The 11204-nt window shown below is 42.7% G+C and overlaps 1 protein-coding gene across 2 annotated transcripts in view; it reads right to left on the bottom strand.

Moving 5' to 3' along the window:
• Positions 1-358: 358 nt before the first annotated feature.
• MSN (moesin) overlaps positions 359-11204 on the bottom strand; it is a 40913-nt gene continuing 30067 nt past the window's right edge. The window contains exons 3-13 of one of the 2 annotated variants that reach the window (XM_036402184.1): positions 10985-11080; positions 9936-10210; positions 9390-9473; positions 8900-9046; positions 8328-8424; positions 7131-7294; positions 6630-6760; positions 5826-5986; positions 5232-5324; positions 4593-4826; positions 359-3558 (exon numbers count right to left, since the gene is read on the bottom strand). In XM_036402184.1, the coding sequence (XP_036258077.1) occupies positions 3394-3558; positions 4593-4826; positions 5232-5324; positions 5826-5986; positions 6630-6760; positions 7131-7294; positions 8328-8424; positions 8900-9046; positions 9390-9473; positions 9936-10210; positions 10985-11080 (1647 nt within the window). In that variant the 3' untranslated portion in view covers positions 359-3393. The remainder of the gene's footprint in view (positions 3559-4592; positions 4827-5231; positions 5325-5825; positions 5987-6629; positions 6761-7130; positions 7295-8327; positions 8425-8899; positions 9047-9389; positions 9474-9935; positions 10211-10984; positions 11081-11204) is intronic. The other variant, XM_036402185.1, reaches the window with a different exon arrangement.

The raw sequence follows: 11204 nt of genomic DNA, 5'->3' as shown, positions 1-11204 counted from the left end.
CAAGCAGCAGCCCCAAGGCCCAGCCAGCCTCTCCTGGATGCACCCAGGCCAGGGCTGGGCCCAGCAGGAGCTCAGCCACAGCAGCTCCATCCCGTCCCTCTGGCCAGTCCATCTGCAAGTTGAACATTTGTACTCAGAGCCTCCTCAAAGAATTCCAGTACTGGCTCCAGCTGGGGGGCTGGGGAGGGGGAAAGGGCTGTTACTGAAGCTCTTCCCTTTCAGAGTGCAAGAAAGATCTCCCTGTTTGTGAGGGAGCTCCCAGGCTGACCTCTGGGCACCACAAGGCTGATCTGCCCAGCTACAGAACACAGCACTGGACTTAAAGCAAACCTTAAGTAACCAGCCAGACACAATCTGCTGAATTTCTCTCAACTTTATTGGCACTTCAGGAAGAACAAGGTATGGATTTTAACAACTCCTCTGAAAAGGAAAAACATGTCTTAGTCAAGGTTCTCTCTGCAGATAAGCACATGGACCCATTAATTACTCCAAAACCTTAAGGAATTGATGTTTTATTATAATCCAGTAAAACAACTGGTCAAAAACCTTCAACATAATTTACAGCAACAAAAAAATAAAACAAGAAAAAAATAAGCCAGGCAACATGTGATAAAGTACTTCCCTCCCCCCACCCCCAAGAGGAGTAGTTATCCAATTAAACTGGAACATGAAGAGGAAGAACAATTCACTGTATTCTAACAAATAAAAAATGTGTCTACAAATCTCACCATAATACTGAAAGCTTCTTACATTAGTTTTCTTGCAAAATATCATCTTTATAATACAGTATACAATTCCAAGGGGAGGACCATAAACATACCCTCCATCCCTTGACTAATATTTTCTAATTGTGCATAGCTAGAAATATTGAAATCAAATATCATTAGATACCACTGGAATATAATACTGGTTAAAAAGAAGGCAGGGCTGAAACAACTACAAAGAGTTAGGTGGACTCACTGGCACAAGCCGTTCTATTCCTTTATTGGACCATGTGGAATTAGAACGTTTAAAAAACCATATAAACAGAAGTCATGCCAACATCAGAATACATGAGAGCTCAGCAGTGTTGTGTGACCCATCAAAGCAGAAAATTACTGGTTTATTATTTGAACACATATTCCAGGCACCATACATCAGCTTGTTAGGAAATTATTAAAATATTAGATATCATTTTTCTCCCCTCAAATGCATCAACAGTTGCCATGGACAGAGCAGAAGTGCTGAGAACCAGCTTTAAAGCACCAAAACAGAAGTTTAAAGGTTGTCTGTTCCCCAGTAACAAGACTCGTGCAGAGCCAATGCCAATCACCTTCAGTACACAAATATGCAAATACATTCTGACAAATTTAACTCCAATCTTTCATTTGTGACTTTCATGGTACTGAGGCATATTTTTCTTGGCCAACAAAAAGCTTGCCATGTCATGTGCTCCCCAAAAGCACTCTGTGTCCAGGGGAGAGAAGGGGGCTCCCACATGACACACCTGGAGGTTTAAGAGCATAGGTTGGCATGTTGCTTCTAACAGAGGTTGGCTGGTATTTGTATGAATCCCTACACAGATTGCATTGCTTTCAAAAAATAAAGTAACACAGAACTGGTGAGGTTGTTTCCAGCCACCCAAGGAATTCTTGGGGGAATACTGCAGTTTGTTAACACTATCATGAACATTTATTTTTTGGCACAGTCTCCCTTTGCCCTTTTTTATACAGCAGAGAGCTGAAAATGCTCCAATTTTCAGATGTTTTCCTTCTATCACCATTACCAGTAACATCATACAAAAGGAGAATCAACAAAACTGAGCAGGTTACAAAATTTGGAATTATGCTAGGCAAGAAAATAAATCCCAGGCTAACCCAATGACTTCCTATAGGGACAAACTAATCCAAGGAGGGCAAAACAAAGGAGGACTTCGTTTTAGGTGGAACCCATTTTTAAGATGACTCTCCTGAAGGTTAACAGTTCCTTTTATGAGGATCAAGGCAACATCCAATTCAACCCTGAGCATACATGGCTATTTCCTCCACTCAAATGGCAGGGAGGACTCTGGGTAGCTACAGCATGGGCAGCTTGGATGACAGGAGGTGATGGTTATTACAATACCTGGCACAAGCAGCTCTCAGGACCAGTCTCAGAACCATTTGTATCCCATTTCTAAGAGAAAGCCTTCTGTTCTCAAAGCCACAAAAGGCCAAAGCATCCTTCTGGGGAAGGAAAAGCACTTGAGCCAGGGATGTGGCAGAGTGCTAGTGAGGATTAAGAAAGCAATTGGACAAGTGTCTCAGGATCCTCTCCCCTCAATTGCTGCTTGAAGCCAGGAAGACAGATGCAGTCTTGTACATGACCCAGATATGTGAGCAGTTTTTGGTCCCCAGCTGCTGATCACTTTTTATGATTGCATCTAGTTTAAACTAAAGGTATCTGAGCTACAGTAGATCTATACACAGTCATAAGGCACCAACAACTATGTGCTAAAAAGGCCTCTCATGGAAATCTTGTTCATGTAACTAGAAAAGTATCTGTTCAGCAAGGGAAAATACAGCTACACTAATTTTTAGTCTTTTACTTTTCTACCTCCCACTTTAGGTTTTCATTGGCAAAACCAAAAAGGAAGGCAGTGTACTCTAGCTATCTCTGCCTCACTGGTTACATTGAAGTCAGACAAATGATAGTGAACAAAGCCATTGACCAGAGACAAAACCTCTGGAAAGCAGGGAATTCGAGGCTTCAAACCACACTGTATCAGTGGAATTATTCCAAAGGCCTCCTCATGATTAGAAAATTCAAAGCTCCATCATTAAACAACAAAATGTAACACCAGCAGGAACACCACAGAATCTGTTTGGTCTGCTTATTTTTCTAGGGCAAAAGCTTTGGTCTTTTAGAGAGAAAGTCCATATTTTACCTTCGATCTTTCTTCCTAAGCTCCCCTTTTTAACTACATGATTCAGACTCTGGGTTAAGTCAGAAATTCAGACCCTGACTACTAAGCTTTATCCTGAAGCTTGCACAGGTTAGTAGGAAGGCAGAGCGTCAGACTGTCAGCTCTTGACTATTTAATGCAGTACAAGGATCTGCTGGTCTCCCCACACAATGGGAGAAGACAGCAACACAGCCACCTCCGTGGGCAAACCCAACACACCAAGACTTTACCCCAAGCCAAACAACTTCAGATTTGCCCTAATACACATTTGCTTCCCCAAGCCACCCCAGGCAGACATTATTTACTATTCCTTCTTCTGTCAATTAACTCCAGCATTTGCCCAAAACTTGATAAATAAGACCATGGTCACTCTTCTGTAGTGGTTCCAGCATAGCACGATTATGAGTGATGATGGGAGAGGATGGGAAAGAGGGGAGAAGAGAGTGCAGGGCAGCAGGTGCAGGGGGAGTTTACATGGACTCGAACTCGTCGATGCGCTGCTTGGTGTTCCCCTGCCGGATCTGGCGCAGGGTCTTGTACTTGTCTCGGCCTAGGCGCATGTTCTCAGCGTGGATCATGTCATTGGCTGTCTTCTTGGTCTCATCCCGAGCGTTTGCCAGCTCTGAGGAAAGAGCCTTTGGAGGGGAGAAGCAGACAGCAGCAGGTTAGTACCAGAGAGACTCAGAGCTGGACAAGATTTCCTGCTGATCCTCCTAAAGATCCAGTGTCTATACAGACAGGAAACAGACAAGCCCCAGTGTATTCTTCTGGGCAACCTGCTCTAGCTGACCTTGCTTGAGCAAGGAGGTGGAATTAGATGATCTCATGGAGGCCCCTCCAACCTAAACAGATCTATGATTTTATGGAAGTTGTTCATGTTTCTCCCTAACATTTGAAGATATAAAACATCAGACAATCTGTCACATATTTATCTTCATTTAGCACAGTTAAGAAAGATTGTCTCCAATGCCTGTATTTTAAAAGAATGGCCACATGGAGGGATCCCTGAAGACAGCAAGAACATCTTGCAGAATCTGAGGAATTACTAGCTTTCCACCAGAAAAGGAATTTGCTGCAGAAGATAAAATGCACCTCTAGCCCTCTGTGTGTAATTACCACAGTACAATGCACAATGAGCAAAGCCTGGTGCAAGTCAGGCAGCACAACTAAATGCTTGGAATTTAACACCAGAACACTGGAGTTCCTCACAAGACGAGGGTGCAGTAGTGCTGTCTCTGTGCTGAGCCCCAGTGGGCTACTCCAGGGTTTTGCAATGCAGAGTTTTGCAATGCAACCCAGACTTGACAGTGAGAGACAGCTGCTGGATAGGAATCAGACAAAGTTCTTCAATTCCTTGCAGCCAGGGCTATGAACAGCTGTCAGGTGGTTGGCAATACTCACAGACAGCACACTACATCTGACAGACACTACTTGTTGGCATTGCTTCAAAATATTTCACTGCTTCCAGTAAAATGAAATTCAAGTGGCAGGAGACCAGATCTGCCTCTCTGCTCAATGGTTAAGCAGCTACCTGGCAAGATTATGATCATCTCCCTTCCCTGTGTCTCCCCTCATTTTTTAAATAACAGTAATACCTTCCAGCTGCAAGAAATGTTGAGAAAAGTAGAAGCAGCACCCCCACACACACATTCTGCCGCCAGCTTCTTACCTTCAAGTGTTTCTGGACCCTCTCATTCTTCTCTGCCTCAGTGGTGCGCTCCTCCTCGCTGCGGTCCTTGATGGTGGCCTCCGACCTCAGCTCAGCACTGGCCTCTGCTGCATTCTCATCCTGCTCATCATCATGCTCGTTCTCAGAGTGCATGGGTTCAGTGACATGAGGGGTGCTCATGGCAGTCTTCAACTCCTCTTTGGTCTTCTCTAGGTCCTCCTGCACCCTCTGTGCCTGCAGTAGGATATGCCACAGTGAGCCAGTCAGAATAATCCTGAGTGCCTGAGACTTCTCACAGAAGCACCACTCGGTGCTTGTTACAAGGAAACCTTGCACCTCCTGAAGGGGTGTATTCCAAAGCTACTCAGCTACCATCACTAGCAAAATTTTCTGCTGGATAACACTTCAGAGATTTGAAGAATGGTTACTGTTAATGGAAAATGGGCTACGGGTCTAATTAGTCAAAAATTGCTACATGGAGTTAGAATAAGTTACCAGTTCCAAAGCTGTGTATTTACAACAGCCTCAATCTTGCAAGAATTGAGTTTAGCATGGAATCTAGTGCAGTAGTTTAGGTTACAACCCAGAACAAAGAGCAACTCCATAGAAAGGATGCCATTTGCTCAGATTCTGCTTTACCTTATACTGCCACTCCTGTGCCTCGCTCTCCTTCTTCTGCCTGGCCAGCTCCAGCTGTGTGATCCTAGCTGTGAGTTCTGCCATCTCAGCAGCCTGCAGAAGAAAGGCTTTTAATGGAAACAAAACCCAAGGTACTTGCTAAATCAAGCATTTAGTTCAAGTCCTGAGTGAAAACACAACTTTTCAGTGAGAAGAAAGCCTTCCTGTTAACTTCAGTTCCACCAATACCTCCATGATGAAAGAGGAAAGGAGGCCAAAAAAACTTTGCATTTCATTGTGAGTTGGGGTTTTGTTTGGTTTTTGAGTTGGTTCTTTTTCCTTCTCCCCAAAACAGAGCTACAAAACTTAGTTCTTTGAATCTAAACCAGGGAAAGCAACACTTTATCACTATCACATACAAAAAAAAAGGCAAAAAGCAATACAAATCTACTGCACAAATATATTTACACATATGTTCATCTACTTGAGGATAAAATTTGAAGAACCTATGAATGTAGTGCTTCCTCACTATATTCATAGCCTGGTTTGCTTCAAACGTTTAGATGCTTCCCCTTTCACTATTTTCCCTACTTGACTGTCAGTTCACCAACTTACCAACTGTTCCTGGGTCTTTTGTTGATCATGGGATGCTCTCAATAGGGCCTCCTTGGCCTCTTCTGCTTCTCTACGTTCCTTAGCCAGTTTCTCTGCTTCCTCCTGAGCTCGTTTTCTCTCCTGTTCCAGCTCCAGAGCTCTGCGGGTCTGTTCTTCCAATTCTGAAAATAGGGGAGCACATTTCAAGTCAGATCAAGTAAAGAATGGCAGTAGAAGAGGAAAGTCTGTCTGGGTAAGGGTCTTCCTTCAGAGGGACAGGTAAAGGAGGGATGCAAGCAACCTGTTCCCTGTTCTTTCCTTTACATTTTACCTGGAGCTGTAAGACTAAAAATTAGGCCCACCCCCAATGGATTTGTGGGGAAGCACCCAGCCCAAAATTACATACTTAAGGGCAGAGAAGCCTGCAGCATTTTGCTTGGGCAACACCACACTAACTCTAGCCAAGCAATTAGATAGTAAATCACCACAGCAATGGCTGGTGTGACCCCTGCTACACTCTGACTCCTTCCTCTACAGATATGCTGGGATAAAGCTTCCAGCCAGCACAGGAACAATGGCAAGGTACTTCTGCTGCCAAGAGAGAAATCTTGGCTGTTACCCATTTCTTTAATGCATATATTTTTTCAGCAACTGCATATGGAGGGCTTACATTTGGCTTCAGGAGGCTAAACCAGGGCCCTAACACCAGTTAGCACACAACACTGGAGAGATAAATTACTCAGAGATGCTCATAGCTTTACTATTTGAACCCTTCTCACTCAGACTATTCATCATCAAAGAAAACACTGAAAGATTTCCTATTACCTTGCTGAGCTTTCTTGGTTTGCTCCTCAATTTGCTTGAGTCTCTCCATCAGCTCCTCCTTCTCACGCTCAATCTTCTCCTTCTCCTTTTCTGCCAACTCCCTCTTCTTCTTCTCATTCTCCAGCAGGGCTCTGATGGAAGGAAGTCACAGTGTAATTTCAAACCAACTTGGAGCACTTCCTAGTAACCACACAAAAACAGCATACACAAGATGTGCCCTACAGCACTCAGATAATGAGCTTTACTCCCTTTATAGAAGTGCAAAAATATAAAACTCTGCTGGCATTCATCTCAATGACAAGTTCATAAGTCCAAGAAAGTAATGGGAAGTCACATTTGTGGTGAGTACCATTACTATCAACCCATCAGACCTACTGAAGCAGAAAGCAACCTGCTTTATTTTGGCTCAAGCAGATTAAGGTGCTGCCAGCCATTTATCTAGCACATGATGCTACTCATGCAGTGATCAGTCACACCCAGGTTACTCAGAGCCCTACCAACCTCTCCATCTGTTTCTGGTGTTTCTCTTCCCGAGCCTGTGCCTTCATCTGCTGCACCTCGATGGTGTCTGGTTTACGTCTGCGCATGTAGAGCTCGTGGTTCCCCATGCAAAGCGCCAGGATTCGCTTGTTAATCCGTAACCGAGGGGCATAGAATACAAAGTCCTTGGGACAAGAAAAAGGCAGCATTAGATTTGCTCTTTCAGCATAAGAAGCCCCTTGTGCTATGCACTATGCTCCTAAGACCCCAAGCATTTTAGAGTTGCCAGCCAGCTTTTCTTAATAATGTCTATTTCATTGGTGGTGGCAGATAGACACTTATTTCTGGAATGGAATGGATTTCAACCTGACAAGCACACCCAGGGCAGGAGCACCCAATGTGTCTGGGTTTCACTGTAACACACCCCTAGCACCAAGCACACAGCATCTTGCATCACCATTTCTTTACAAACACCAGCAGGGCTGCTTTACCAGGCACACCGAATTCCTGGCTTCTCCCACCTCCCTTCCCACTTCAATAATCTGTATAATAGCCTGGCCAGCCACTTAGAATGTAACGTCTTGGCTTATGCCAGAGGGGGTGTTAAATGTTACAATCAACTTTGTTCTGTTCAAAAGGAGCAACAGGGAAATGCTTTCAAGCAGCAATGGAACAAGAATGACCAGAAGAACAGAAGGTACTGGCTAGCACTGGAAATTATTAGGTGTTAAAGATTAAAACAATTACATTCAATATAAATTTGCAAGGAAAAAACTTCCAGCCTACCCTACCCTACAAAATGACTTAAAGCTTCTGCTTTAAGTAAGGTGAAAACCTGCAAAAGATCATCCCACACACTATTAAAGTCAACAGGGTGCAAAGGAAGCATTCATGCTAACAGAGGTACCTCAGATCCCTAAATGTATTATCAGAGAATCTGAACAGTCTTAGAGAATCAGAAACCCTAAGCAAAGAGCTACTCCCTAGCACTGATGTTAAAAGCTTAAGCTTATACTAAATTTCTACCCTCTTAGCCAAAAAAAAAATCTTAACTATCACTTGACTGCCCTGAACAGGTCCTGCTTACATCAGCGTTCATGCTATTGATGAGAAGATTCAGTGCAGAAAACCCCAAAAAGCCCCCAAAACCAAACCCACAGAAATCATTCAGCTAGGAAGTTGAAAGTTTAATAGCTTAATATGAATCTTGCTTCTTACTGGTGCCTTCTTGTCAATAGGCTTAATAACAAATTTCTTGTCATTGAATGAGATATTTCTGATCTCACTCCAGGGGAATCCAATTTTCGGTGTTAGCCTGTAAAAATGGGAAGCAAAAAGAAATAAGAGATCCCAAAGTCATTTCAAATTCTTGACTTAGAATATAAAGCTTAAATTATACCAAATCCACCCTCATATTTCAGTGCTCTTATGGTAGTTGAAATCAGCAGACAAAATTAGTCACACAGATGAAACAGAAATATAAGAAGCAGTTTTTCAATCCCACTTTTTTTTTGTTTTTTAATTTAAAATCAGAACTGGAGAATGCATCTATAGCAGAAAGACTAGGGATAAAGTGAAACTATCTTGAAAAGATTTGCCAATTTCTTGTATTTGTTGGTCCAAAGAATCACATTTTATGGATTATTCTGGCAATGTCAAAAACACAGCCAAGAATGATATAGAAATGGTGGAGTTTAGTTAAAGATTTGAATTCCAGGAGAGATTGATTTTAAATGACTTTATATTGGAAAGGAGCTGAAGGCAACAATGGAGAGAGAGGGGTTAATTACCTATCATTCTGCTCATAAATGTTGAGTCCAAGAGCATCTACACCTAGCCAGAGCTCAGAGCCTTTCTTGTTCTTAATGCTGAAGTAGTTCACACCGTACATTTCCAGATCCTGTGCAATTTTCAGGTACTCCAAGACAGCATCTTCTCTGCAGCATGTAAAAAGAAAACAGTTATTCTCTTTTGAGTCTTTAAGCCATTAAAGCAAGAAGGTTCTAACTTCCCATGTGGACAGAGCAGCAACAAGCTGGCAAAGGTTCTAAGCATCACTCTAGTAGATAATTACAAACTCTGCAAACTCAGTCATGTTTTACTAAGAACAGCCAGCTGATGTGGACCAGCAGAGGCATGTAAACTCGTTACTCTGAGCAAAATAACCTGAAGAATGCTAACTTATCCTGAAGCAAGTCACAGATTATTTTTTTTTTATGTATTTGTACATTACACACTGACACTACTTGAAATACAGCAGTTTCACACTGCATCAGTTACCTAATCATTCCTCGATGTTCCTCATGCCACACCTGGATCCTCTCCTCCCACTGGTCCTTGTTAAGCTTGTGCTGCTCCAAAACCCTAGAAAGAGCATACATGGGATGTTTCAAACCAAGCACTACATATATGCACACACACAATCACATCACTCTATAATAATGCTTCATTAAATACTCCACTGGCATCAGAGATCACCCACAAAAATATTCCAAGAAATACAGCTTCATTAAAAGGCTAGATAGAGTCAATGGTCAGTATTCAGACTTCTAATAGAGGACAAATTTTATTCAGTTTCTTTTTTTTGTAGTGTATTTTGTTTTGGAGCTTTTCTCACTACTTCTGATTAGACTTTCAGAATAGTAATAGGAAGTTTAAGGTCAAAGCTCTTTACTAATTGAATACTAATCTAAATGCCCAAAGTGGCACAAGGCTATACTTTATTCTGAGTATTGCAATCAAAACATCCCCGCCATTTAAAAAAAAATTTAAAAATCACAAACCCTTTAAGAAAGAGAATGGCTAAGACTATGCAGGTTCACTTGCCTTTGTGGGAGCAGTTTATCACTAGCAAGGTAGCCAGACTTGTGCACGTCTTTGTTGAAGTCTCCGTACTTGGACTGGACGGCGTAGGAAGCCAGCAGGACAGCTGTTTCTGGGGGACAGTAAATGTCATCGTTCAGAATTGCCTCCTTCACTTGCAGGAAGAACAGGCGCTGTGTGATGTCCTGGATCAGCTCTTCTGCCACATCTTCTGGGTAGAACTTGGCACGGAATTTGAAAAGCAGGGGCGTTTCTTTACGTACATCCTGTGCTGTTACCTGCAACAGAGTTAGCAGATTTTATAGTCTATATACAAGTGAAAGGGAGCAATTTACAAACAGGAAAACAAGCGTGCACTAGGAAAAAAATTCTCCTTTCCAATGCAGAAAAGAGTATGCAGAAAAGCAAGGATTTTCAATTACTTACTGCTAAATACCTCATCACTTCTCCCCACTGGACTTACCAAGCCAGTATTTATGGCCAGTGGTAGTTAAGTTACTTTCCAGGTTGCTCCTCAACCAAGATGCTCACTTGAGCACATCATCAGCATTTTACCAGGAAGGGTAACAACAAGTGAAAGGGAGCAATTTACAAACAGGAAAACAAGCGTGCACTAGGAAAAAAATTCTCCTTTCCAATGCAGAAAAGAGTATGCAGAAAAGCAAGGATTTTCAATTACTTACTGCTAAATACCTCATCACTTCTCCCCACTGGACTTACCAAGCCAGTATTTATGGCCAGTGGTAGTTAAGTTACTTTCCAGGTTGCTCCTCAACCAAGATGCTCACTTGAGCACATCATCAGCATTTTACCAGGAAGGGTAACAAATCTGGCCTGGTTAACAGAGCTAGATGCAGGACCAGGTCAGACACCACAACTCCTCATACCCTGGGGAGGGAGTATGTGGACATCAAAGCACCAATCGCTGATCTTACAGTACTTGAAGTGCATGGGTAGGCAAGAACAGATCCTTGACAGAAGTATGGAGACTGAATTTGCCCCTGCACTCTCAGAAGGGAACAAGGACAAGCAAAATTTTGGAGCAAACATACCTTTTTGTTCAATTTTAGCCATGTTGAGAAACCCTTGGTGTCTTGATACTGAAGTCCAAAAAACCAGACCTCTCGCAAACCAATTGTCTTGACAACCTGAAAGAAAGGTGATTATTAGCAAGATTCCCAGATGGACTGAACTCAGCAGTGGCTGAGAACATGTTAGAGGTAAGTTCAGACAGTGCCCTGACCACCTGCTTCTCCTGCTGCAGTGCACAGA

The sequence above is a fragment of the Molothrus ater genome, chromosome 14 (genome assembly GCF_012460135.2).
Source record: "Molothrus ater isolate BHLD 08-10-18 breed brown headed cowbird chromosome 14, BPBGC_Mater_1.1, whole genome shotgun sequence".
Taxonomy (NCBI): domain Eukaryota; kingdom Metazoa; phylum Chordata; class Aves; order Passeriformes; family Icteridae; genus Molothrus; species Molothrus ater.
The sequence above is the reverse complement of the archived record's forward strand: the minus strand, read 5'-3'. Positions and strand labels throughout refer to the sequence as shown.